Raw genomic sequence first — 26,793 nt, forward strand, 5'->3', positions numbered from 1 at the left:
TCATGTTACAGGCCTGATGCCTCTGCTGCTCTCAAGACAGCTATCAAATTTGTCACTGGCATGGCATCCGTTTAGCAGAACTTTGCAGTCTTGATCTGTCTCCTGAATATTTGGCCAATTAGCCCTGGAGAAGGCCAAATCAATAGTAATAGAGAGAATCAGGGGTGTTGGTTGTCAAAATGACATCACCAATGCTGCTGAATTCTATCGCCAAATGTTAGACGTAAGCGGGGTAACTACACAGTCTAAACTGTTATGGATGGGCCTTTTCCAGAGCTCACTTTGATGCCATTTCATTAACACTTTACTGGGGGGAAGATTTCATAGGGCTCCTTATTTGCAGAGAGTTTGCTTCTGTAGATCCAGGGAGGCAGAACTTTTACTCATGTCCTCCTAAGGTGCCCTAAGATGTATTCTGATCACCCCAGTCATTTTCAAATACAAGGGCCACATTGATCGATTTTATGTTTTTAAGGGATGCTAACCCCTCACTCACACATCAGGGAGCCCAATACCTTCATCAAGCTATACAACTGCAAAACTTTTAGATACATTGTTTTATTTTCCTATTACTTTTCCCTTCCCCAATAACAAATTCTTATAGTAAGCTATTTCTTTCCTTTATTGCACTTGTTTTATTGTAAAGGCTGGTCAAAGACTATAATGAAAATATCTGATTTGGTCTGATTTGATTACATACATACACACACACACACACACATACATACATACATACTTACATACATACATACATATATATATAAAGGTAAACCAGGACAAACAACAGCATCATGGAAGGAAGCTAATTCTAATTTAACCCAGAAAAGAAAACTGTTACCTACAGAAAACAACGGAGAACATTAGCATAGCTGGGATTTTCATTATATCCTATACTCTATCCCCACCCACCCAAAAAGAATTAATGATTTAAAAAAAAAATTCTTACGTAGTATAAACTGCCTTGGGTCTACAAATTCAAACCAAAACCACAATACACTGCTCCCATTTTTACAGAGCATTTTACAGGTGAAATAGAACAGCTAGTAATCTGGGACATACATATTTAGAATAACATGCTAAAATACATTTTGCTTAACAAAAGTTAATTTGCTATTGATTGAATGTATATTACACCATTTTAGCCAGGTGCTCAAGGCAAATCGCATTTCAAAAGTCATCCAGAAGTGCTCTAGACCAGGGGTCCCCAACCTTGGCAACTTTAAGACTTACGGACTTCAACTCCCAGAATTCTCCAGCCAGCCACGTTGTCTGGGGAATTCTGGGAGTTGAAGTCCACAGGTCTTAAAGCTGCCAAGGTTGGGGACCCTGCTCTAGACTGATACAAACAATTGTCTTCTACTCAATGAAGCAGCAATGGTTTTCTGCAGAGTTCTGGAAGACAAAGAGCTGTCTTAAGGACACAGTGCTGTATTGATATGATTCATTAGAGCAGCAGCATCTTTTATCAAGCTTGCACAGACACTTAAACAAAAATCTGTGCTTTAATGAATTTCAGAGTAGTTCTGTTTATACCAGATACAAAGCACTTAATCAGTTTTAAATTGTGCATAATTCTTGGACATAGTCGTATTTTCTCCTCTTGATTTTACTCATAATAATCTTGAGAGGAAGATAGACTGAAAGACTTTGATTCAAAGTTCACTAGTAATATTTTATTGTTGAGGATGGACTTCAACCTGAATGTCTTTAATCCTGTAACCGCACCTCAGTCATTATATGACATTGGCTCTCCTATGTTGAATAAGGAGCAATTGGGTATATTTCTACAATATACTAAACCTTAAACCGTTTTGTCATAAGGCACAGTATTCTAAAATTCTTTCTTCCAAAATCTGGAGAAAAATTGCCACTGCAATCATGAATTTTTTTTTATTCTTCCCAAAATGCAATATTTGGGTTTGAGAACAGGACTTTTGTTAGGCAAATGACTCTCATTTCTATTCTTGGAATCCCTGCTCAGAAACTTCTCCCAAAATTCCAGAACCATCCCACTAAAACACAGCTATTTTGCTAGCAAATTTCAACACTACAATTTTGGCCCAGTTGGTGAGATGGGATTAAAGTTCAAACAGGAGCAGTTTTAAATGCTGTCTCCCATTTTGTTTTAATTTGTACATAAAACAAGATCTTAAAACAAGAGATAAATGGTTTTCATGCTAAGGTATTTTCTAATTCTCTAAGTCACTAGTCCAGAAAATGTTTGTTGTTTTGCTTTGCTCTTGACTTACGTCAAAATTATATGAACAAAATATATCAATAAATGTCTGATCTTTGTCCCAAAAAAGCAAATATACTATCAACACAAGCAAATGTTAAGGCCACGGCTATCAGGGTAGACTTCAGTATTACTGAGAAATTAATTTTTGATAGAAAAATCTGCCATTTCCCTGAATCCCGAGCTGTGGTACAACAAAGATGAAACCTTCCTCTCTGAAAATTAGTCTTCTGAATTGTGAATAAGGCATTAATTCACTTATTTTTAGAAACACACAGGTTTTATGTGTCAAGCAGTCTTGTGGACACCTCTCAAGAGAAAATAAATCACCAACATGCACGGTACTGGGTTTTTGCCAAGTACCAAATATAAGAGAGAAATTCCTACTTTTAAAAATTCATCTTAATGATACAGCCATAATGAGCTACAGTTGTCTGTTTATCAATCCCATGTATATCTCATAGCCACAGCTTGTATTTCCTGCAGAAAAGCTGGAAGAGTTTATTGTGCAGGACAACTCCAGATACTTCGTATTTTACTCCATCCTACTTTTTTTTTAAAATCTTCGTCAGCTTTTTGCCAGCCTGGAACATTTCGGCAACTGCCATTTTGCATAGCCAGCCCAGCAAAGAAGCAGGCAGTGCAACTCTGTACAGGTCTACTCAAAAGTAAGTCCACTCATTCTGTAAGACTTATTTCCAGGTAAAAGCATTGAGAATTGTAGCTTGAGTTAATGAAAAAGATCATCATTATCTGTTCACAAATCGCCGAGGCAAATTATTATTTAGTTCTAGTATCTGCCGTATAAAGAATATTACTCGATTCCTCTTACAGCAGCCTTGCCCATGTTGGCGCCTGCTAAATGCACAGCCATATAATTTATGTAAAATTCCTATTGCTCATGGGGTCTGACTATTATGGGATCTGCACTCCAAGTCGTCCGTTAAAAAAGTAATCCTTGGAACCATATAGGGTGGCTGCAAGGATTACGAGATAACCACGTCAGACATTTATCAGTGCTGTGCTGTGCGAGGATGTTTTCCCTTCGTTTTCCGCTTTACTGCTGCGAAAGATTCAGAGCTCTGCTTTGGGAAAGATTACTTTGCTGTCTCTTGCATAGATGTGGCGCCTTTAACGCAGCCCTTCACTAGATAAAGTGCTTTTAACAAGGGAAAACTCTCGCCCGCTTTGACTGTTCCTTATCGATACGGCCTTTAAACCTCGACCCGCAATAGTTTAAATCGCCTTCGCCCCCTCGTCCCGTGTCGTAATTTACTCCAAATATAAGAGCCCGAAGTTCTTCGCTCGCTTCCGGCCGCATAAATGTAGAGTAAGCACCTCTTAAAAAAAAAAACGATAAAAAATACGCTTTTAAGGCAGTTAGCTTTGAGCCTCAAATCCTACCCAAATTTAGTTGTAGAGAGAGGCGCGCTCCTCGGGCTCCCTTCACTTTGAAGGAGATCTAAACAACTTTTGAGCAGATTCAGTTTGGCTCAAGCTTTGCGAAAATGTAACTGTATTTCCAAATTTCAGCCCAGGTAGATACTTAAAACACCCAACTAGAGTCCTCCGCGGCAACCTCAGACCCGCACTCCGAATGCCAGTCCAAATGCCAACGTGGGCTTCGGCGTCGTTTGGAGCGATTCTTATCAATGTGCCTCACGAGAGCGGCTTTGCCCGTGGACTCCTCCTATGCTAACCTTTCCTATCTCTACGGTTCCTCTCCCAGACTTCGGAACAGCCATGAGCGCCGAGACTCGCAACCGCCAGCAGACTCTGGCTTTACGGAAGCAGTTCATTGGGTAGGTGCTGGGGCGGCGGATGAAAAGTCTGCTGGAGGGGGGGGGAGGGCGCTGCCCTTCCTGTGTCGTAAAGTGCGAGGCGCCCACCTACTCATCCCGCAGTGAAGGGGGAGCCGCTGCAATATGCTTGCGCTGCGCTTCCGCTGCTGGCGTTGGCGCGACGCTTTCGTCTTCGCGGGCGCCTGGCTGTTGCACCTCGTCCCGCAGTGCAGATCTAAAGGGGACAGCTGCGTAGATCCGCTTTATAAGCCCCCATCGAGATGTTCACCCGTAGGATCAACCTGATGATCCCGCGCTGCTGACATTTAATTCTATCTCCGTCTCGAGGATTTCCCTAATAGTGGAGTCAAGCAACACAGAACGGTCTAGCTAGCGCGTCTAGGCGACGTGATTCTTCCCCGGAGAACGAGCGGATAATTGAGCGTGAATCTAATTTGAAAACCCAGTGGTTGGTTAGTTTAGATATATGAGGGTAAACACAAGTAAACTTTATAAGGAAAGGCATTTTGTCCTATGTGATCTACTGCTACATACAAGGACAGTTCAAGGTACATCTCTGTAAATCTATTGCTCTTGGCGTCACCAACAAGTATTGTAAGGCATAATGACTGTAATTCGGAAGCTGGGATATTTGCATTAGGAGCATGCACACTGAAAGCCAACCTGCAATGCTGGCCTTTGGTTGAAAGTTGCACAACTCCTCTCATTGCTAGTGGCACAGTGAAGCGTCATGCTGTAGGAGTTTGAAAACAACTAAGAATAGGCATCTCCAAAACATGGCCGCATGTGGCCCTGGACTGCTAGTAATGCAGCCCCACAATGTATTTGATTTATATACATTAACTATTATATGTTTTATATGCAGTGAGACAATTCCTATTCGCTCAAAATGGCCTAGGCAAGCCAAAAGGTTGGATACCCAAGCTATAGACAATAGGGAATCCCACTTCTACCCATCTTGTACTCATTGCATCTATCAAGCATTTTCACTTGATTTCCTGGGAAGTCTATTGTGAAACCTTGTCCAATACAGCTATAACCTCAGAAATATGTAAGTCTGTTAAGAGCATTCATCAAGAGGCCCAAACAGGCAGCTTATTTCCATATCTAGGCCACATCAGTAGGTAAGTCCATCTATGCCAGTAGTCCTAAAAACAAATACTGCCTTGCCTCAAGTAACAGTTGCTTGGGAACTCTGCAGGGGAGGGGTATGCCTCTAATGCATTGGGAGTACCCCAGAGGCATTTAATTAGTCACTGTGAGAAACAAAATGCTTCGAGAAAGGGTTTGCCCTGATCCAGCAGAACTATACCATACTTATGTTCTTAGAAGTAGTATTTTCAGGACAGAGTCTTCAACTTATAACAACTGAACCCAAAAATTTTGATGCTAAGGGAGACATTAGTTGAGTTTTGCCCCTTTTTAGGACAGTTTACGACACTTGTTACCCCATTCTTGCCACAGTTGTTAAGCAAATCACTACAGTTGTTAAGTTAGTAATATGATTGTTCAGTGAATCTGGCTTCCCCATTGACTTTGTTTCTCAGAGGGTCACAAAAGGTGAATACGTGGTCCTGGAACACTCTACTCATTATGAGTCAGTTGCCAAGTGTCTGAATTTTGATCCCATGACCATGGGGAGGCTGCAATGATCGTAAGTGTGAAAAATGGTTATTTTTCAATGCTGCCGTAATTTCAGTCACTAAGCAAACTGTTTTAAGTCAGTGACTATATTACTCACTGTCACATCTCCTGCAAATATACATTAAATGTCACCTCAACAAGTTCCTGACTTTGCGCTTCTGTTAAAATGTCCACAGATCAATTATATATATAAAGGATTGTATTCAGAAATATAAGCGTGCTAAAAATTCTTACAGAAAGCAACTTTTAGCTGCTCAAATTACTTGCAACCAGGCATGTCTGAATAAACTCAGTTCAAAAACATTTTCCTTAGAATTTGATTAAAGAGGGTGTATTATTGTATCATTGTAACTAATTAAACAATTTTGTTTGTGATTTATTACCTCAAATATACAACATATTGGTGGTAGAATTTTTAATCTGTTCCAATTAAGTTTATTTTTTTATCTTTTTTTAAAGGTCATCCTGCAAGCTTTTTTTTCCAGAAGATCCAGTGAAGATTATCCGGGCAAAGGGACAATATATGTATGATGAAAATGGAAACCAGTACCTTGACTGTATCAATAATGTTGCTCAAGGCAAGTGTGAAATTATGTTCTCTTTAGTAAAGTCTCTTAGGTCTAAACTGTGTAGTCAGGTAAATTTAACTCCAGTCCTTTCTAAATTGTCAAAATGTTTGTTTCCTTTTCCATGATTTAACTTGTCCATATCACCCAGCAGCAGTAGTAGATTTATGTGGCCCTGTGTTTGCTCTCATAGACAGTATCTGCACTCATTCATTCACTTCATTCAAACCCTACAGGATGAAAATAAATATGCTAACAATGATTCAGGACAGAATTATTTAGAAAAATAAAGGCTATAGTTGATATTTAAAAGTTTGGGTGACCAAGACAAAATGGTAGACAGGAGGCCATTCTACTTTTCTGTGAAAGTGCACCCCTAGCAAGTATATCCGATAACTCAAGGGTGTTAAACTGCTGGCCTCCGGGCTGGATGTGTCATGCCAAAACCGAGTCCACCCCATTACCGGCAATGAAAAAAAAGCCACGATACATCGTGACACATCACGTGACATTACAAGTTTGACACCCCTGTGATAACTGAAGTGATATCATTAAATTCTGCCTTTGATTTTCCAAGGCTGGAAATAAAACAAGTGAGGAATTATATACAGTCTTTAAATACCGTATATGCCGGCGTATTAGGCGACCCGGCATATAAGACGACCCCCGTCTTTATCGCCGAGTCGCCTTCCTAGAACGTCGTCTTATACGCCAGAAACTACCAGTATTTCCAGCGTATAAGACGACTCCCGTCTTTGGCACCGAGTTTAGCACTTCCGGAAGTCGTCTTATACGCTGGCATATACAGTAATTCATGAATGGTCACTGAAATTGCTATATTCCCATCCTTATTTTTTCAGTGGGGCACTGCCATCCTGAAGTAGTCAGAGCAGCTCATCAGCAGAATTTACTGCTAAATACAAACTCTCGGTATCTGCATGACAATTTGGTGGATTATGCACAAAGACTTTCTAAAACATTGCCGGAGAAGTTGTGTTCCTTCTATTTTTTGAATTCAGGGTAGGTTTAAAAAAAAAAATAGGCATCTTTATACCTTATTTGCAGAACAAGTGAACTGAAATTTGTTATCACCTCATGGAACTGTTTGTCAGGATAATCACCTCTTCGTTTCTTTGATATTTATATTATTTCAGTATTTGTTCCTTTAACCAGAATGAATGAAAATGTATTTTCCATTTTTGTAAAAAAAAATGACATTCATATTTTCGCATATTTTTTATAATCAAAAGGCTTTTAATCATACATTAGCAACCGTAATGAAACACTGCATATAAATAACTGCAGAATTCTCTCTTATAATTGTTTATTGTATCTGTATTTTTTCTTTTATCCATTCAACTAAAGTTTATTAAAAATTACATACATCTAATACTGCTCATATTTTCATACCAGTATGCCCTCATTTGATACACATGAAACCATTCAGGTTTATAGATGACTGAATATGAACAAGGAGAAAATTCAGAATTTTCCATTACAGATCAGAAGCTAATGATCTTGCTCTTAGACTGGCACGGCAATATACAAAACATAAAGACGTTATTGTTATTGACCAGTAAGTATATACAATGTTTTAAATAGCATTCTATTACTATGTCCAATTCAGCTAGCAGCACCTAATCAACTTAACTGAACTTGGAAAAACCTAAACAGGATCATGCCCAGAACTTGGACAGGAAAATGCTGCCAGGGAATCTGAAGGATATAGGTTAGATTAGGAAGCCTTTAAAGAAGTATGACAAAGGGGTATTAATCACTTCCATGCTGTTCTCTTAAAAAACTATAAGAACATGCTTTTATAATTATCAGGTTTAGTTTGGCTCAAGAGTATTTTCTTTCAATAATAACTGGAGTCACAAACTCTGTGTTTCTGAAGTGAACTTTTAAATATTATTTAACCTATATTTCATAGTAAGAAGTATTTAGGTTATCAGTATCAGAATGGTAGTTTTTTAACGTTCATGTTTTTTAACTTGAATCCTGCTATTCTTCCAAGAAGCCAAGATCAAACAAACTGAATTCCTAATCTAGGTACATCCATTTAATTTCAAAGCTAAGTGTACGTGATCCTAAAGACCATATTTTGAATTACAAGTTGCATTTAATATACATACGTATAATCAGAGTAGAATTCTGAAAATGTATCTTTATGGGAACTGTTTGCTTTCTAGGACATCAGCTGAAATATGTGAAAGTATTATAAATTAGAAAATAGGTTTACAGTTTGGCAGTCTGGATGTGTACAATTTTCTGGTGCTAATATTAAACCAAGGTAGAATTTATGTATTTCTGTGGATTATTGTGTTTTGTTTTAAGTGCTTATCATGGACATCTGACATCTTTGATTGACATAAGTCCATACAAATTCAGAAATCTAGATGGCCAAAAGGAATGGGTCCATGTGGTAGGCATAAGAGACTATATTAACCTTTTCTTGTTAATTTCCAATTCACCTAAAACCAAGTGGTCTAATCAACTATTAATTTTTTAATAGGCTCCTCTTCCAGATACATACAGAGGATTATATAGAGAAAATCATAAGGATCCAGCCACAGCATATGCTGATGAAGTGAAAAAAATAATTGACATAGCACACCAAGAAAGCAGAAAGGTAAATATTGTCTTTAAAGTTTCTGTATTTATCATTTTGTGTTTCTTTTTAACTAACATGAATTTAGTCAGTTATCCAGTGTGCCATTACAATAGAGTCTTCTGTCTATCAATTAACAAGTCAGGAAATTTTGAAAAAAAAATCATTCATTATAATTTCTTACATTTTGCTCCAGACAACTCTCCCAGCAAAATTGAGTAATTTTCTTGCATCCTAAAGAATCTTAGTGGAATATCATGTTCGAAAAGAAAAAAAAAATACATCGTTGGCTATAATTCATAGCTCTTGGCAAAAAAAAAAAAAAAAGTTCAAATGTTCAAACACTGTTGTTTGGGTAATTCAAGTTTCTTATGTGTTATAGTAGTTGTTACTCAACTATGGTACCTAAGGTATTTGAATTAGAAGCTTTAATATATCCAAAAGGCAGATACATGCACATATGTATACCTCTACTAATTATGTTATATACATTTTCAGTTTGCTGCACTTTTTGTAGAATCCTTGCCTAGTGTTGCCGGACAGATCATTCCACCACCTGGTTATTTCCAAAAGGTTGCAGAGTAAGTATTCATACTTAACTTTTCTTCTGCTTTTTTTCTATTTATTCTAAACTGTTTCAAGTTTAAGGACTTTAAAGATGTTTAACTTCTGCAAGAGCCAGTTTTAATTCCCAAAGATTTCAGTAATTAAAACTGAAATGATTTAACTTAACAAATATTTAATTTTCCTTGGTGGGATTTTGTTTTTGGTTGCTGCTGCTTAATTTTGGAAAAAGTGAATTGTTGGAGATATTTTTGTTTTAACCCTAAATTTAATAAGATCTGTTCCATTTCTGCATAAATATATTTCTTGTTCTTTTAATAGGCATATACACAAAGCAGGTGGTGTATTTATTGCTGATGAAATTCAGGTTGGCTTTGGCAGAGTTGGCAAACATTTTTGGGCATTTCAACTTCAAGGAGAGGATTTTATTCCTGATATTGTTACTATGGGAAAGCCAATTGGGAATGGACATCCTGTGGCTTGTGTAGCAACAACGAAGGAAATTGCAGAGGCATTTTCAGCAACAGGAGTAGAGTATTTTAACACAGTAAGTAGTCACCCACATTTTCATTCTAAAATGCATCTTAGTGTAGCTTGAGTATTACTATGTATTTAGTATATTTCATGTATAAGGTATTTTCCAGATTGCCACTACAATATATAAAATTCTGACTGGCATATGCTTTTGACAAGCAATTTTGTGTAGAAAATATATTTTAACTTTTATTTCTCCCTCCCATTCATAGTTTGGAGGAAATCCTGTGTCCTGTGCAATAGGCCTAGCAGTCCTGGATGTTATTGAGAAAGAAGAGCTTCAAACCCACGCTCTTCATGTGGGAAACTTCTTTATGGAACTACTCAATCAACAAAAAGCTAAACATCCTCTAATTGGAGATATCAGGTATCAATTTTAAAACATTTACTAATTATTTAATATAAGCAGCACATACTTGCCACATAGTTCCCAGTTTGTTAGCAGGCTTTTTAGCAGTCCCAAATTTCAAAAATTCTTTATTGCAACTTCCAATTAATCAGTGGAACAACTTGCCTTCAGAAATTGTGAATGCTTCAACACTGGAAGTTTTTAAGAAATTGGACAACCATTTGTATGAAACGGTATAGGATTTTCTGCCTAAGCAGGGGGTTGGACTAGAAGACCTCCAAGGTCCCTTCCAACTCTGTTATTCTATATTCTAATTGTAACTTCATGTTTTTGCCTTGTTTTACAGGGGTGTTGGACTATTTATTGGTGTAGATTTAGTACAAGACCGAGAGAAAAGATCACCTGCTAGCAAAGAAGCAGAATTCATCGTAACAAGGTAAAGATACTTTGTGATATTTTGCTTATTTGCTTGGACAGTTTCATTAGAAATATCCCTATTCCAGATTTCTAATTAAATTCTCCAAGCCAATAACCAAAGCATCTCAGAGTACACACAAAAAATAGTTTAAGAATGAAAAAGTTAGAATATCTTAATGATTTATTGGTAGTGGTAGACAGATGAGTACTTCCCATTTTATTTTTACCTTCTATCTCCCTAAATAATCTGTGGACAATACCTCCACATTTCACAAGTGAATTACAGATAGAGAACTTAGCAGTTTGCACATCTCTTTTCCGTTATGTATGCAGAATTGTACATGCAATGTACAATAAGTTACTATGATTTCCCTAGATTCTGCTTTTCTCTTTGGATGTATCAATCGGGCAGTTCCAATAGTAGTTTTTAATCTTGAATAATAAAAAATGGTCACTATGTTTAAGACATGATCTGACCCCAAAAGAGAATTAGATTTACTTTTAGCAGTTTATAAGGTACCTTTGGAACAGATGGCCTGGTGTATACTAGTTAACACTAGAACAGTGGTTCTCAACCTTTTTAATGCCGCGACCCCCAACTGGTCGTAAGTCGAAGACTACTCAACCGGTCGTAAGTCAAGGACTGCCCAACCGGTCGTAAGTCGAGGACTTTCTCTGCCCGGGAGCACCAGGCATGCGTGGTGCCGCCCCCTGCACCAGCCGAGGCGGGTGGCAAAGGGCAGCGACGGCGCAGGGCGACCACCGGCTGGGCCACCAACTGGCCCAGCCCAAGGGAGGTAAGACACCCGCCGGGCCCCACGCGCACCAGCAACCCTCCCTGCGCCCACTGGCCTCCCACCTCCCACCCCTGGCCCTCTTTTACTTACATTTTTAGTAGTTGCTCAGCAGGGAGGGGTGGAAACTTCCAGACAGCTCGCCTTCGCTGCAGACAACTTGCAGCACCGTTTGCAGAATGGGACTTTTGGCGGCTCAGCAGGGCAGAGACAGCCTGGACAATTCCTATTGGCTTTTGAAAGCCAATAGAATTAGACTCTATTCAAGAGAGTCTATTCTATTGGCTTTCAAAAGCCAATAGAATAAAAGGGAGTAGCACAGCTAAGGAAAAGGGGAAAAAATGGCGGACTGCGTTGTTTGGCGACCCCCGTGAAATGGTCGTTCGACCCCAAATGGGGTCACGACCCACAGGTTGAGAACCGCTGCACTAGAATGTTCTGTATCTGAAAACCAGAGTTTGCATCCCCCTATTTCCTCCCTAGCTGCCCTAGGTATATTTTCAGACATGAATGTTGAATTTATCAACAGAACAGCTAGTAAGTTTGATTATACATACTAACTCAGAAGTTTGATTATATATACTAACTCAATATTCAAGGATTGTTACATTGTTTAAATCCTTCTACTACTATGGAAAGAACAAACTCTTTTACAGTTTTCCATGTGTTAAGGACAGCTATAATATACTTTCAAAGAATAAATACTGATCTGACGTATATAAGAAAGGGGTGGGAGAGATGAATTATTGGGTAGGATGGATTTATTTAGTGTTCTTTTGGTCTTTCGAGAGTGGATCTTGAATTAAGGAATTAACACCTCTTTGGGTAAGAAAATAAAGAACATCCTTCCTATATCCAGGGAACCCCTTTTCCCAGTCTAAGAACTGCATTCAATCTGTGATCTCATATTTTGTGACCAATTTTTCAAAAATTGCATTCAATCATTACAATCAAGATATCGACCATGAAAATATGCTTCTCCAACTGAAAACTCCACTCCCTTCACTGAGTACTGTGTTTACCTGAAAGTAAGACCTACCCCCAATATAAGCCCTAGATTGATTTTGGGAGGGCCTAATATAAGCCCTATCCCCCCAAAAAAGGCCCTAGTTTTGGGGAGGCGCACACCTAAAAATCAAGCTAGGGCAGGCAATGGGGAGGGGTAGAGTTGCCCCATGCACCCCATACCCACTTATCAGGCCTCCCATGAATCGACACTTGCCGTTCGTCGCCAGCCCACTTCTGTGGCGTCCCCTGGGCTGCATTTCAGTCAGAAGCCTTCCAGAATGGCCTCTGACTGCGAAATGCAAGCCCAAGTTCCATTCTCAGCTGCAGAATGAAGCTGCTCCTTTAGCCCCAGAAAAAGTGGGCCGGCTGGGTGGGGCTGTTGGTGCCGCCATCGCAAGGTGAGTGGAAAAGACCCCCCCCCCCAAATAAGATCTGGTGCCTCTTTTGGAGGCAAAAAAAAAAAAAGACCTGGTCTTATTTTTGGAGGGAAACGGTTGTTACCCAGCTGACGCTTTAAAGGCGTCCCATTTGCACTAGAGGCCTGCACCCTCTGCTAGCTAGAATAAGATAAGGTTTTCCTGATGATCTAGGTGGATGAAGTAAGGTGTTTGTACCAATAGACTCTGCCAGTCCCTATTCAGTCCTTCTATGAAACCTTAGGTGCTTGATATTTTGTGTTTCTTGCATCATCTCTGGAAGGCTTGCCAGCCCAACTGGTAGATTCTGACAGTAGTTGGGCATCTTAAGGGAAGAATGTCAACTATTGGGCCCGATCACTTAGTTCCAGCAAGGTTTCCAGGTCGTTTGCTTCGCTGCTGATATGTGTCAGTGTTGATAGGAACACATAAGAGTAGAGCTGGAAGTTACAAAGCCTCAATCTCTTCTGTCTTGGAAGCAGGAAATTTGCATTGATCCTTTTTGCTGCTGCTTTTCTTAAGGAAATCAACTCCAGGATATCCCATGCTGTAATCTGCTTCATAACCTGATGAATTCATTCTGACCCTTAAATATTCAACACCATTCTCTACTCTCAATTCCTTTTGGGAACTGTGAATAAAATGGGAAAAAATCCTGACAAGTGTTACTTTGATGGTATCCATTTTATGGTTCTGATGTTTTTGCTAATTCTTGTGGCTTGGAACATCCTGGAGATGGTAAAAAAATCTCTCTTAAATCTGCCAGCTTGATTTTGGTGGAATCCTATGCATATCAACTTATTAGAAGGCATCTTTTCTGCTGGACTTTTCTCCTATAAGTTTAGAGGGATGTGTCACAGTGGTTGTAAACAGCAGGGCCATCAAGCTATTTTCAGCACTGCTCAATCTTTGCTATAACAATTGGATAAGGATTTTCTCTAAACGTAATCTGGTACTACATTTTTGTACTTGCTTTTTATCAGCACTTGTGTGAGCAACTTTCCAAATTGTTTTCATCTCAGGAAGGGCTTGTATGTGACCTGACCTTGGACAGGTGAGCCACATCTGTGTTTAACTAGCACCAGATCACAACATGCAATTGATCTTGCAGTTCTAGATCCCACTCTCTGGTATCTTGAATGTACTGATTATGCTGAAATAAGAATCATTCCCCAAGACTACTGAAGGAGCTCACTCTGATGTGTGTGCCTTATTCCTCAGCTAGCTTGCTAGTAGGTTTTTGTGAGAGGAGGGGGAGCAGCAAACATTTTCTGAGATTTGGTCTACTTTTCTTTCCATCTCTACATATCATTGCCTGTTATTGGCTGTTATTAAAGCTGATAAAGAAATAAAATCCACCCTTTTCCTGAGGCAACTGGACTCTTTTTTTCCTCTTTGAAGATGTTTCGCTTCTCATCCAAGAAGCTTCTTCAGCTCTGACTGGATGGCGGGGAATGGAATGATTTATTCCTTGCAGACAGCTGGTCATTTGCATTTTTTAGAGTCACTGATGCCACTTGGAAGATTATCTGTATCACCAGAGTCACCTGAGTAGTGCAAGAAGCTGAAAAAGCTTCTTGGATGAAAAGCAAAATGTCTTCAAAGAGAAAAAAAGTCCAGTTGCCTCGTGAAAAAGCATCTTTGGAACAACCGTGATCTGGATGACTGAGAATCTCCACAGAATGAGATCCACCTTGTCTCGAGACAGAACCAAGACTGAAGAGGGTTTCCTCCCACAAAGGGGAAAAAAGCAAATTCTTGACCCTACCTTCATTTAAAGAGTAATTAATCCTTTCAGACTGATTCTGTCATTCCAGTAACAGAGGCCATAATATGTTGAAAACCGTGCTTACCTAATGAGGTAAGGCAACTTTAAAGGGGACTTTATGATTTTTCCATCTCCAGCTTTAAAATATTTCTGGAACATTTAAGCTTCTTGGTCATGCAGGATCTCACTGCCAGTGTGAGAGTGGCACTCCAGACAGGAAGTCTACAGTTTTAAAGAAAAATGCCAAATCCTGCCCAAAAGTGATAACCAAAATCCCCATTGTGCCCAAAAATTGATAAAGCTCATATATCATTGTAAATGTGATTTATATGACCATACTAATCCAAGTAGGTAACTTATACTTCTCCTTCTAAAATCAGCCATGTTTTTATTTTTTATTTTTTTGGTTCTCTAGATTAAAGGAAGAATTCATTATGCTGAGCACAGATGGGCCAGGCAGAAATGTGCTTAAGTTCAAGCCACCACTGTGTTTCAATACAAAGGATGCAGAGTCAGTAGTTGATAAACTTGATATGATATTAACAGGTAAGTAGAGGAAAGCTCTTTAAAATTGGTTTAAATAACAGATTGCCTATCTGGTATGCTACAGATTGAACTAAATAAATAAAGCATTTTATACATAAGCAATAATGTCAAAGGTTTTGCAGTCTGAAAGCCTGTTCTAAGAATATCAATGAATTTGCCAGTCCTCTTTCTCAGCTATTTCTTTCTAGAAAGAGACAGTTAAACTAAAATTATTGTATTTTGTTCTATATGTACAGTTTACATATGCAAAATTACATGGAAGCTCTTCTATACTGAACGACTTTCCTACTAAATTCTTTTCTCCTTTTGAGAATGCACCAATTAGCACCAATTATTTTTTTTCTCCCAGAGTAGACATCACTGTAATGAAAAAACAAGCATGGGTCTAAATGGAAGAAAGTTTTTAACTTTATGATTGTCACCTTTAATCAATTCTATTTTCCATTTTAGATTTTTGGGGGAGGGAGGATGTAAGAATAAATATAGTCTGAATCAGCAAGAAGACCACTAGGAATATTTTTGTGCCACTGGAATGAAGGATTTTCATTCCTGATTATATGTAAATACTAATTCTGGCCTATGAAAAATGGGTAGGCAACAATCATATTCTAATTGAATATTCTGCAGAATTGGAGATAAGAAAAACCTAAAGATGATTTCCAAGGCTACAAGAGGTAAGCATTCACATACTATTATATACAAAAAGCAGAAGCCATTAATGTCATTATCCTGAATAGATACTATGTATCAAATCATATTCCAACAATATATAGTCAACAGCAGCGTGTCAAACATAAATTATGAAAAATTTAATTTGCTGGCTTTCCCATGTGAATACTGAATTCTTTCATTCATCTTTTACAGGATACAGGCATGGTGCAGAATTTTACCATTTTTCTACACTTAAACTACAATAATAAAATTCTGACTTCTTCAAGCTTTCATAATCCAGTCTATGTAGTTTTGTTGTATTGCTGACATTTTTAGCAATAGAGCTCCGATTTTTCAAAGCTCTATTGCTATTATCTCCACTAATGCAACTTTTAATATAGTAGAGAGGAAAATGTAATTTATCAAGAAAATATAACTTGTCATCCTTGTGCTATACAGGTTACAGGACTATATATATTCTTATTTATATTTATATTTCACAATTATCACCTTTGATCCAATAAGTCTGTTTTCTTCATAACGTTTTATTAACAAATCAGTAGGAATCCATTATTTAGTAAACACCCAAACATTACACTCATGAGAATTGGTTTTTTTGTAAGATTTTTTTTAGCATCTCATAAAAATGTTTTATTTACTAAAGAAAATCAGTATGTCACCAACATGGATAACCTATTTTTATTTGGAAAGGATAGCTTTCCCATTACAGTAATTCAGGAATAAAGGGGAATTTTTATTTTAAGAAGCTGATAGATCAAGAAGTATTTATACCAAAAATGTTGTAACAGATGAAAAGCAAGCCATTTTCTAAGGACAGCCTAACGACTATTATCTTCAAAGATATTAACTTTCTGTTTTTCTGTAGCATTAAGATGAAATTCCTTTGCTAAAGATTGTTTTGCTATGTTTCTTTCAGTCATAACAGTATCAGATTGGTACCTCTTATTTTTCCATAAGCAGTTTCTTTCTTCTCTTAGCTACAGCTAAATCTAAGTATTTCACTACGAAATGCATTTTCTATTGTAAAATCCTGTTTTATGTTTGCTATGTCAAGCTCTAATGTTTCAAATCCTAAGACCTGTGACTTAAATCAAATGAAAACGTAATTTTTAAAAATTTGGTAAAATATGCTTAACAGAATTTCAATTCCCCTTTACCCTGTACATTAATAACAAATAGGCTTACTTGTCAAAACATGCAAAATATAGTACTAGCATTCAACTATCTACATTTGTACCAGTCATAAAACTGTTCCATTCTTTGGGGCAAACAAAACACATAGGATGAAAACAATATTAAAATACTCAAAAGCGAGTAAGGTTGGAAAGCCCACAGTCACATCTGTTACAGAGAACAAAATTGCTATCTTTTAAGTTTCTTAGCCAGGGAGAAGACAGATAATTGTAATTCTATTGTAAATGTGAAAATTTCTTTCAGGAACTGCTGGCTCTCCAATTGACTAGTGATAGTCAGAAACTTTGAACTATATCATAATAGTCATTTTATATCTAAATGATTAGCAGTTCCTGATCAGAGGTAACTCAGATGTAAGGTTGCCTACTTCTACCATTATAGTTCATAAGTTCTAGAGTGCGGTAGTTAATAGTTTCACCTTCAGAAGAGCTATTTAATTCATCTTCAGTTAGTAGGATTTGACATTCTAGCAAATAAGACTTGATAATTTCCCCATATCATAGTGGACATCTTTGTAAGTAGTTAGGTATATTTTCCGTAACCTTTTAATTTCTCAGAGAACACAATTCAGCATGACTAAACTATGTATTTTTAACTGTCAAAAGCAAAACTCATTTTATTTTCAAGCCTTATTTGTTACTATTCAAGTGCCCTGACAAGCAAACCATGCAGATTACCATATAAAAATGGTCAAAAATTAAATAACTGGCGCCAATCCATAGCTGTTGTTAAATGATCTTAAACAATGAGTTCTAATTTGGGGTTAATATTTATTATACAATTAAAATGTATGTTCATAACAAATTATTTATCCCATGGATAAGTGACTGTGTTGTCTCTCCAGAGACAACTTCCTCTTCCAAACCTAGTTTTAATCATGGCTATTAAACATGTAATTAAAACTTCCATTAAAACAGAGTTGTCATTTTAATATCTTTAAGCAAGAAATTTTTATTCTAAATAAAAATGCATTATATTCTTCTCTCCATGTCTGAGCTTATACTTAGCTAAGATAAGCTATATTGTTGGAAACTTTAAATGTAGAATGTAATGTACTTATAGTGCATTAAAAATCTTTACCCATATTTGACAGCAGGACTGCTATCAGCTATTATCTACTGAAAATCGAAATATAACTACAAAATAGCTCAGGATATGCTTGGAAGAAGCTATAAAATAGTTTGAAAAAAACTTGGAAACAGTACTGAAAATCCAATGTTTATGCAGCTTTAATATTTGCTTAATAATTTTAGCATGAAATGTTTAATTTCTAAATACTAATAAAACACATAAGAGTACAAAAGCCAGTCAGATTGACAGATTTAAGTATGATCAATGAACCTAGGGAAGTTTCAAATGAGTGTACTACATAAGCATCCAGGAGTTTTGTACATATGTTATTGAGCATGTTTTTAGATTTAAATTGAACTTGCATATACAAAAAAGCAGACTATAGTGTAAGCATGTCTAATATTGTCTTGTGTGTGTAAATACAGCCTTGAGCCCCTCAGTATTTTAGGTATTAAATTCTACAAATTTACTCCTAAATTCCTATGACCTTTATTCCTACACAATAATATACTATTCTTAATCCTAAGATTCTCCTGAAATATAATACTTGTTCTGCTTCCTGGTTTTTCCTACCTCAACAATACTTTGAATTTGTGATTAAACAATTAAGCTTTGCTGGTCTTTCATCAATTTTAGGGTTAAAACATGCTCTAAATCCAGTTTCTAAGATTTACGCATCCAACCAGCTACCAGCATTTCTAATGAAATTCTAAGGCTTCTTTTTTCTGAGCTACAAAAGAATAGCTGGAATAATGGCACAGGATACTGTATTATGCTTTTTTATTCAAAAGCTAGAATAGCATCAATATCCATGTCATGGTGAATCAGAACACATGTAAAATACCTTACAATACATTAGATTCCAAAAAGGTACCAAAAAGTACAGTAAAATTAACACTTCCATTACAGGAAATGTATGACACAAAACCAATACAAAATAAAAAGGTGGAAAGTGATACTGGTTCCCTAAGATGCATCTCATTCTGTACAACTGGAATAACATAGTTAACTCCAACGGGCAGTCCCTAGATGCAGAAGCTGCAGCTTTAAGCAGACCCTCAAAATCATTTCAATTTAACCTATCAATAAAATCATTAATCTTCAGCAAGGCTGAAATTTACACACCACACTCTCTAGACAACTATTATCTGTAAATATTAAACAAAGACATTTCCAGGGAAGTCTTCAGATACACATAACAGGCCATAGAAATGTATTGTAAAGTTAATTTTGGTACATAATTGTAATGTCCATCTACAGCATTAAGTACAAAACATATGCAGTAGTTTTGTGCATTAGAGCATGCCACTGCATACCTGAATACTTTTGATCAATATGGCTTGTAGTTATTCTGATGACCACGTCTTGGAGCCTTCCCATAATTTGAACTGCCTTGACCTATAAATAAGAAACCAAATGCATTAAATTAGTATTTAGTCATACTTGCAGGTATCTATAGCCAAGCCCCCTCCAAAATATACATATACTGAATAATTATAGTCTTGACAGCCACATTTTATATTCAAAAACACTTTATTCTATAGAAAGGAAAATCACCTGGAAAACCATGTATTTTAGAATATGTCCATACTAGAGCATGTACATACCTCTTCTTCCACCTCTTCCTCGGCCGCCCCCAGAACCAAACTGTTGCTGCTGATATATTTCTTTTGGCTGTGCTACCTTGATTTCACACTGAAAAGATCATAATGTAAAACAGATGTTCTTAACATACAATACTACATATACATATCACAAGTTTTAAATGTTCAAATATCCGGATTACAAAAACACTTCCAAATAATGAAATCTGAGGGCAAATATTCTAGAGAAAACCTCTGCTGCACAGAAGTTAATACTGTACTAGAATTTATAAAATATAAGCTCAGTACCTCTTTCAAAACTGAACTTTAATCTCTCATGCTGCATAAACCCAGTTTAAATTATTAAATTTCCATATACTGTCTGCCACCAGGAAACAGGTTAAGCAAAATATGTTTAACTATGGCTAAATATATCACATGAACATAGCCCAGGGGCCATTCAGGAATTCTGGGAGTTGAAGTCCACAAGTCATAAAAGAGCCAAGGTTGCCTATCCCTGACATAGCCAAAAGTGTACAATAGTCCTCGACTTAACCATTCATTTTGGAACCATTTGAAGTTACAATGGCACTGAAAAAAGTAATTTAGGAATGGTCCTCACACATATGACAATCACAGTATCTTCATTCATATGATTAAAACTCAAGAACTTGGCAACACCCATGTATTTATGACAGCTGCAGCATCTTGGGAGTCATGTGAAGCAGTCAATGGGAGAAAATGGATTCACTTAATGAACATCTGATTCATTGACTATGGCAAAAAGGTCATAAAAACCAGCACAACTCACTTAACAAGCACACTGCTTAGCAAATGAAATTCTAACCCCAATTGTGGTCTTAGTCAACGATTACCTGTATACACCTATTTTTCATCTGATAATGCTATAAATGCCAAGCACATGCGTTTTAAACCATTAGACATTGACTATAATCCAAAGCAGGGCAACATGCGCCTCCCAAATATTGTTGAATTATAACATTCACCATCCCTCATCATTTTCATGATTATTGGAGTTATTGGCAGTTGAAGTTTGGCAACATCTAAAGTTCTAGCACTCTAGCTCCCCCACTATAAGCTCTGCTCTTAAAATATACTTCCACATTCTACCACTATTTGTATTTTGCTTTATATCCTTCTTCTTCAAGTAGTCCATATTCTAATCAAGCAACTTCCTACCTTACTATCACAGGATCTAGGCAAATTAATAAATAAAAGTTAATAGAATTTACTTATTCTGTTCGTTGTTTATCCTTCTAGCTATATTCCTAATTCAGGGCAATAACCATAGAGAAAGTAACAAAATAAAGATAGTTTCTGTTTTGAAAGCGACTGCATTTTAAAGAGTGACTTTAAGGGCAACATCGATTATTTCCAATGATATCACATTGGTAAGATAAATATTTTTGCCCTAGTTTGCTGTTTTGGTTTCTCTTTATGAACAAAAAGGAAAGAAAACTAAAAATCAAGCATCATGTCACAAGTTCTGGATGCTGTAAAAGGCTGTTATGTTGTAGATTACCTAGCTGACCCAGGCTATTTGACAGACATTCAAATAACAGCACACTAGCATTATTTGTGTGTATTTGTGTGTGTGTGTATGTGTGTGTGTGTGTTTGAGGTTTTCGCGGGTGTTTGTATGTAGGTCTTATTCGGGTTTTCTCCCGTGTCAAATTGGAAGTGTCTTGGCGACGTTTCGATGAAGTCTCATTTGTCATCTTCAAGCTGGTGTCTTCGGCTCCTAGAAGCACGAAACCGAAGACACCAGCCTGAAGATGACGAATGAGACTTCGTCGAAATGTCACCAGGACACTTCCAATTTGACGTGGGAGAAAACCCGAATAACCAAAGACCCACACACACACACATATATGTAGGTGTATATGTGTGTATGTGTATGTATGTGTGTGTGTGTGTATATATATATATATATACACACACACACGCAACTTGTGTGCCTATGCATTCTACCCTTCCTGCCTAAATTATTTCCACGCCAATATTCCTTTTGTGGGAATAACAGAATCTATATCTTCTAGCTATAGCTTCTAGGTCTGAGACGAAATGGGTTTTCCATGAAAATGTAAATTAACTAATATACTACTTTCATACATCAAACTAGCCCTGTTTTTCACTAATTTGTGGAACAAACTATGTCAAATTATATTTAATGATAGGCTTTACATATTTCTCAAATTATATTTAGCTATTAACTAAAACTTGTTTGGGATAATGTAATGAAAATTATGAATCATTTTTCAAAGTGAAATAGGAAGCATATAAGTTTAATATTGTCTAGAAACAGTTAGCCCTCACTTCTGGGAAAAAAAAAAAAGGACACTGTAATACCATCCACAATTACTGATGTTACTTCAAATCTTTGATTATGCAAAGGGAATTAAAATAATCTGCATGTTGTTTCTAATTCTGTAATGCAAAAACATAGATCTTGTGGCTAAAAAATTATTCAGTAGATATACTATGCTCATTTAGTCTGTTTCCTATATAGTTTCCATATTCAAAATAAACTTTGTGTAATTCTCTTACTTTTCGCCTTCCAACTATGTGCAAGTTATAGGGAGTGAATAGATTCCAATCCACTGTACAATAAGCAGCATTCCTACCTTACTACCACTGACATTGTGGAATTTTTTCTCTAAAATTTTCTTCACAGGTTCTTCTTCCTTAAATGTGATGAATACAAACCCTCTTCTTTTATTCGTCTTTGGATCCATTGGAAGTTCAATAGCTTCAATCTAAAGAAACATAGTATTTCAAGTTCACTGGAATTATATACTACATTAACTTATTCAGTAATTCTGGTCAATCTCTATTTCTTCAGGGTATAACTGTCTTGTGTTAAAAACTACAATTATCAAAGTACCAGGAACTTAGTAGATAAAGCTATATTAATAAATATAACAAATCCAAACTATTATTGCTCTACAATTATGATTTGTATAATAATTTGCAAATTTCATGTAAGATGACCATTTGGTGCTCTAAACAATTAAAGCCTATTCAAACCATTTACTATAAATTTGCTTAAAAAAATCAGTTACAAGGAAATACACAGAAATCAATACAAAAATAGATATGTGGTATGCAGGCTACATGATTTGTCAACCATTTAAGAAACACCATGATGTAACCAATTCTAATTTAACTGAAATACAAGCATATAAATACGTATGTATACTGGACACCTGGTGTACTGAGTAACAATCAATCTCTGGGTAATATACCCCATATTTCTACTTACAATTACTGTGGATTAAAACAATTTGCTTTACTATTTTCAGGTTAAAGCTAGCCTATCTAAACTTGCATCAGATTATATACCTCTCCAAACTCTCCAAAATATTCCCTGATTTTGTCTTCTGTTGCTTCTGGGTTAAGTCCACCAACAAATATTTTCTTCACAGGATCCTTTTTCATTGCCATTGCTTTCTTAGGGTCAATCACTCTTCCATCTAATTTGTGTTCTTTTTGCTCCAAAACCTACAAAGCAGTTCAACAAATCAGAACGACAGAACATTTGTAACATTAGTAGTCTAAGTATCTCAGTCTATCACTCACCTTATCAACACTTGTTGCTTCTTTGAAGAGAATGAATCCAAAACCTCTTGATCTGCCTGTATTAGGATCCATTTTTATTGTGCAATCAGTTACTTCACCAAATTTAGTAAAGTAGTCTTTTAAGTCTTTTTTGCTTGTATCCCAACTAAGACCACCAACAAACATTTTCCTGCAACAAGGTAAGTAAGACACACTGAAAAATGATGACCACTATTACCATAGCAATACAAGTAGTCCTTGATTTACACTCACTGGTTTAGTGACAGTTCAAAGTTACTGAAAAAAATAACATTAGTGTTTCACACTTGCATTGCAGCAGGTCACACAATCAAAATTCAAGCATTTGGCAAATAGCATGTGTTTATGATAGTTGCAGTACCCTGTGGTCATATGATCACCATTTGTAACCTTCCCAGCTAGCTTCTAATAAGCAAAATCAATGGATGAAGCTAGATTCACTTAATGACATTATTTACTTCCAACAGCAGTGATTCATTTAACTATAGCAAAAAAGGTTGCAAACTGCGGCAAAACTCAATTGCCTTATTTAGCAATGGAAATTTGGAGTTCAATTGTGGCTATAAGATGAAGACTACCTGCCTTTCATCATGTCTTACTTAGTATAATTGAACTTCTGTAATTTGTGATGTACAGCCTTTCATAAAACAAGTTTACATAAGTTTTACCTGTGGTTCAATTGCCTTCACTCAATTTCAGGCCCCGAGATACTTACAATAAAAACTAAGCAAACCAAAGTGTTTCACTAGCAGAAATCATAAAAATTAATATTCTACCTCAAAAATTTTGAGCATACAACCTCAGCAAGACACAAACTTTGTTTAAATACCAGTTTTTTTATAATAATAGGCTGGCTTCATTACAATCTTTAGATATACTCAAGTTCCCCCCCCCATTTCAATTTGGCTGAGTGGAATTATGTAAAAGGGATTTTTTTGTGAGAGGAAGAGACACAATCTCTTCAAGTCCAGACTTTCCTTAAGAAAATTTAATAGAACAGGAAAAGCACACAAAACAGATACAATATAATAAGGTAGCATTACTTCTACAAGGATTATGCTGGAGTTCCCTAATCATCTAAAGAAACTACATACATGCTAACTGATCTGCAATAGCTGAACCTGGGGATGTAGTTAAATTACACTGCCAGCAAATAGTTTCAGAAACACATGTTCCTGTTCATTAAAGTTCTTAAGTAGCTACTTCTGACTTCCACCGAACTAACAGTTAATATATTTTAGGGAGAAACGGTCGTTTACCTTTTCAACTTTTAGTACAGATGCAATAGTAGCAAGCTGTCCTCCAATGGCACTAGCATGGCACACAAAGAAAGGGGGGGAAGGCCTAGACTACTGCCATTTCAGGAAACCAGAAGCCTTACCGCCCCTCCTTCCCCCACCACCACATGGCGCCAACAAAAGGCAACTTCAAGAACAAAGGAGGCCCGACTGCTGCAGCCCAGTTTCGGCTTATTGTCTGTTTCAACGGCAAAGACCAGGCCAGAAAAGGAAGGACCTGCGCGCCAATCACCCTCCGCAAAAAACATCAGGCAGGGCAAGAAAAAGCATAAGAATCGGATTGGAGCCGAGCCAAAACAGCGGGTTCGGGCCTGTCACTCCGAGCAGGTTGTCGCCGTGCATGGCGCCGGAAACCACAGAAAGTGGGCGGGGGCAATATAACGACGCCGCTACCCTTACCCCGCATCCTCCTCGTTCTTGCTTGCATTGATCTGATCGCCTTCGGCTCCGTTCTGGCTGCCGCTAGCTTCTGCAGAAGCTACTGATTGCCCTGCCTCCTCGCCTTCTCCCTCGCCGTCCCCCTCTCCAGCCTCGGCAACCACCACTGCCGCCGCCACCACCTCTTCCTCTTCCTCCTCCTCCTCTTCAAGCTGCTGCTCCGGCTGCAACAGCTCCTCGTCGCCGCCACTCACGGATCCTTCGGCCGCCGCCACTGCGGCCGCTTCATGCCCATTTTGGGTGGCGCCAAACTGGTGCTCCACCTCGGCCATGATTACTAGCCCAGAGAGTGCGCCGCTGCCTCGAACCTGCGTAAGCGACAAGAACGGAAGTTCTCACCGTCAGCGAGGCCTACAAAAAAAAAAAGAGAGATGGCGCCTCCAAACGCACGGAAGGAGCGCGCGTCCCACTTGGCCTCGCCACGCGAAGACAAGCGCCTCCCCCCTCGGGTTCCCGAGACTCACGTTTAAACGCCGCTCGGCTCGCGTGCCCAGGAAAAACGAAATCCGGTCCTTAAAGCTTCGTCGCGAGCTTGCTGGTCTCCGCCGATGTCGTCAGCGGCGACAGAGGCTCCTCCCCTCCCGCGCAATTTCTGACAGACAAACAGACACGACGGCGCACATCTATCCGGGAGGCGAAAGCACGCTCCCGCCCGGCCTTTTTATAGGCTTCTCGGGTCGCGCGGCTACTCCGCAACAAACCTCCCGCTTACTGGCCAAGCATGTCGATCACTCATGTAGGAGCTCCGGTCTCGTTGGCTGTGAACACCCTTGCGTACTCTCCTCGGCCACGCCTCCTTTTTAACTGCTGGCTGTGCGGCCTTGCTGCTGCCTACGAGAGCGCGGAAATAGAATTGTGGAGGCCTCGCCGTCAGGAAGAGACACATAGCTCTCAAGTTGTTCACGAGTTCACTTTTCTAATGGACGAAAGCTCTCCCGGGATGCAAGCAGAAGCATTCCAGCTTCCGAGCATCTGGAAGTCGGCGTTGGCACAACGAGAATGGAACCTTGTTTCCCACTTTTCCCCCCATAAGCGCCGGCTGATCTTATCGTCACGCAGGAGGGCGTGAGAATGATGTCTCAGGCCGCTCCGCTTCCCGCCTTATTTATCTAGGTAACCTTGCACACCTGTGTGGGTTGCCTCTCAACCGTCCAAAAGGAAACGGCCAGGGATCGGAGGTGCCTCAAGGAGTGCCTGGGACAGATCCCACGTGGCTGCGAAGGATTAATCAAGCCAGCCGAGGCACGGCCCCGGCTTTCAGCAACTTGAGCTTCCCGAGGCGGGTGTCCCGCTGAGCCACAGCCCCTCTGAATAACGGGTGCTACCGTTTGGCGGCAATGCTGGAGACAGCCTGGCCCGTGACCTTTCTGAGAGGAAGCGAGGAAGGAGAAACAGATAACAAGACCAGTTGGGGGTGTTACAAAGGAACAGCTGTGATCTATAGTAGCGCTGCTAGGATTGCGCCCAGTTGCTTCGTGTCATAATGTCCGGGGAATCGTCGAGGAGTGGAGAATTTTTTGCTCCCAATTAGACAATTGGTCTGGTGGTCAAAAGGATAAAGGCACCTCCATTCCTTTGCTCACTGACCTCACCTCTTCAAAAAAAAAAAGAGCAAGCCTAAGGCACAAGGCCACCATTGTAGGGGGAAAAAATCCTCCCCGTCC

The 26,793-nt window shown here is 38.3% G+C and overlaps 2 protein-coding genes across 6 annotated transcripts; one reads left to right on the forward strand and one right to left on the reverse strand.

Moving 5' to 3' along the window:
• The first annotated feature begins 1,518 nt into the window (after positions 1-1,518).
• On the forward strand, positions 1,519-18,428 carry LOC120310625 (5-phosphohydroxy-L-lysine phospho-lyase-like). 4 transcript variants are annotated; one of them, XM_039349236.1, is made up of 14 exons: positions 1,519-2,904; positions 3,770-4,038; positions 6,142-6,260; positions 7,109-7,268; positions 7,750-7,824; positions 8,586-8,673; positions 8,764-8,880; positions 9,358-9,440; positions 9,745-9,970; positions 10,170-10,324; positions 10,653-10,742; positions 15,125-15,255; positions 15,883-15,929; positions 16,120-18,428. In XM_039349236.1, exons 2-13 carry the CDS (start codon positions 3,929-3,931, stop codon positions 15,903-15,905), a joined length of 1,377 nt encoding a protein of 458 aa, XP_039205170.1. In that variant the 5' UTR covers positions 1,519-2,904; positions 3,770-3,928; the 3' UTR covers positions 15,906-15,929; positions 16,120-18,428. The 4 variants fall into 4 exon arrangements, with proteins under 4 accessions (XP_039205170.1, XP_039205172.1, XP_039205173.1 ...); XM_039349238.1 differs by having other exon boundaries at positions 1,520-2,904; positions 3,966-4,038; XM_039349239.1 differs by lacking the exons at positions 1,519-2,904; positions 3,770-4,038 and adding an exon at positions 4,106-4,586.
• On the reverse strand, positions 18,333-25,790 carry HNRNPAB (heterogeneous nuclear ribonucleoprotein A/B). Of its 2 annotated transcripts, none has more exons than XM_039349242.1 (7): positions 25,594-25,790; positions 25,091-25,437; positions 23,376-23,544; positions 23,139-23,297; positions 22,421-22,552; positions 19,800-19,887; positions 18,333-19,590 (listed from the first exon to the last, which is right to left on the reverse strand). In XM_039349242.1, the coding sequence occupies exons 2-7, from the start codon at positions 25,399-25,401 to the stop codon at positions 19,523-19,525; spliced, it is 927 nt and encodes a 308-aa protein (XP_039205176.1). In that variant the 5' UTR covers positions 25,402-25,437; positions 25,594-25,790; the 3' UTR covers positions 18,333-19,522. The 2 variants fall into 2 exon arrangements, with proteins under 2 accessions (XP_039205176.1, XP_039205175.1); XM_039349241.1 differs by having other exon boundaries at positions 25,091-25,480; positions 25,594-25,789.
• Positions 25,791-26,793: the final 1,003 nt, after the last annotated feature.

This window comes from Crotalus tigris, unplaced genomic scaffold (genome assembly GCF_016545835.1).
Source record: "Crotalus tigris isolate CLP2741 ecotype Arizona unplaced genomic scaffold, ASM1654583v1 scf7180000018239.1010054, whole genome shotgun sequence".
In the NCBI taxonomy this organism is placed as follows: domain Eukaryota; kingdom Metazoa; phylum Chordata; class Lepidosauria; order Squamata; family Viperidae; genus Crotalus; species Crotalus tigris.

Bases quoted from the DNA above. Each gene is read 5' to 3' on its own strand.
- LOC120310625 (XM_039349236.1), top strand. From the start codon at position 3,929: ATGCTAACCTTTCCTATCTCTACGGTTCCTCTCCCAGACTTCGGAACA. The intron at 8,674-8,763 runs GTAGGCATAAGA...ATTTTTTAATAG, and splicing joins AAAAGGAATGGGTCCATGTG to GCTCCTCTTCCAGATACATA. The intron at 8,881-9,357 runs GTAAATATTGTC...ATACATTTTCAG, and splicing joins CACACCAAGAAAGCAGAAAG to TTTGCTGCACTTTTTGTAGA.
- HNRNPAB (XM_039349242.1), bottom strand. From the start codon at position 25,401: ATGGCCGAGGTGGAGCACCAGTTTGGCGCCACCCAAAATGGGCATGAA. The intron at 22,553-23,138 runs GTATATAATCTG...ATGTTTCTTTAG, and splicing joins ATTTTGGAGAGTTTGGAGAG to ATTGAAGCTATTGAACTTCC. The intron at 19,591-19,799 runs GTATGTACATGC...TCTTATTTATAG, and splicing joins AGGAAGAGGTGGAAGAAGAG to GTCAAGGCAGTTCAAATTAT.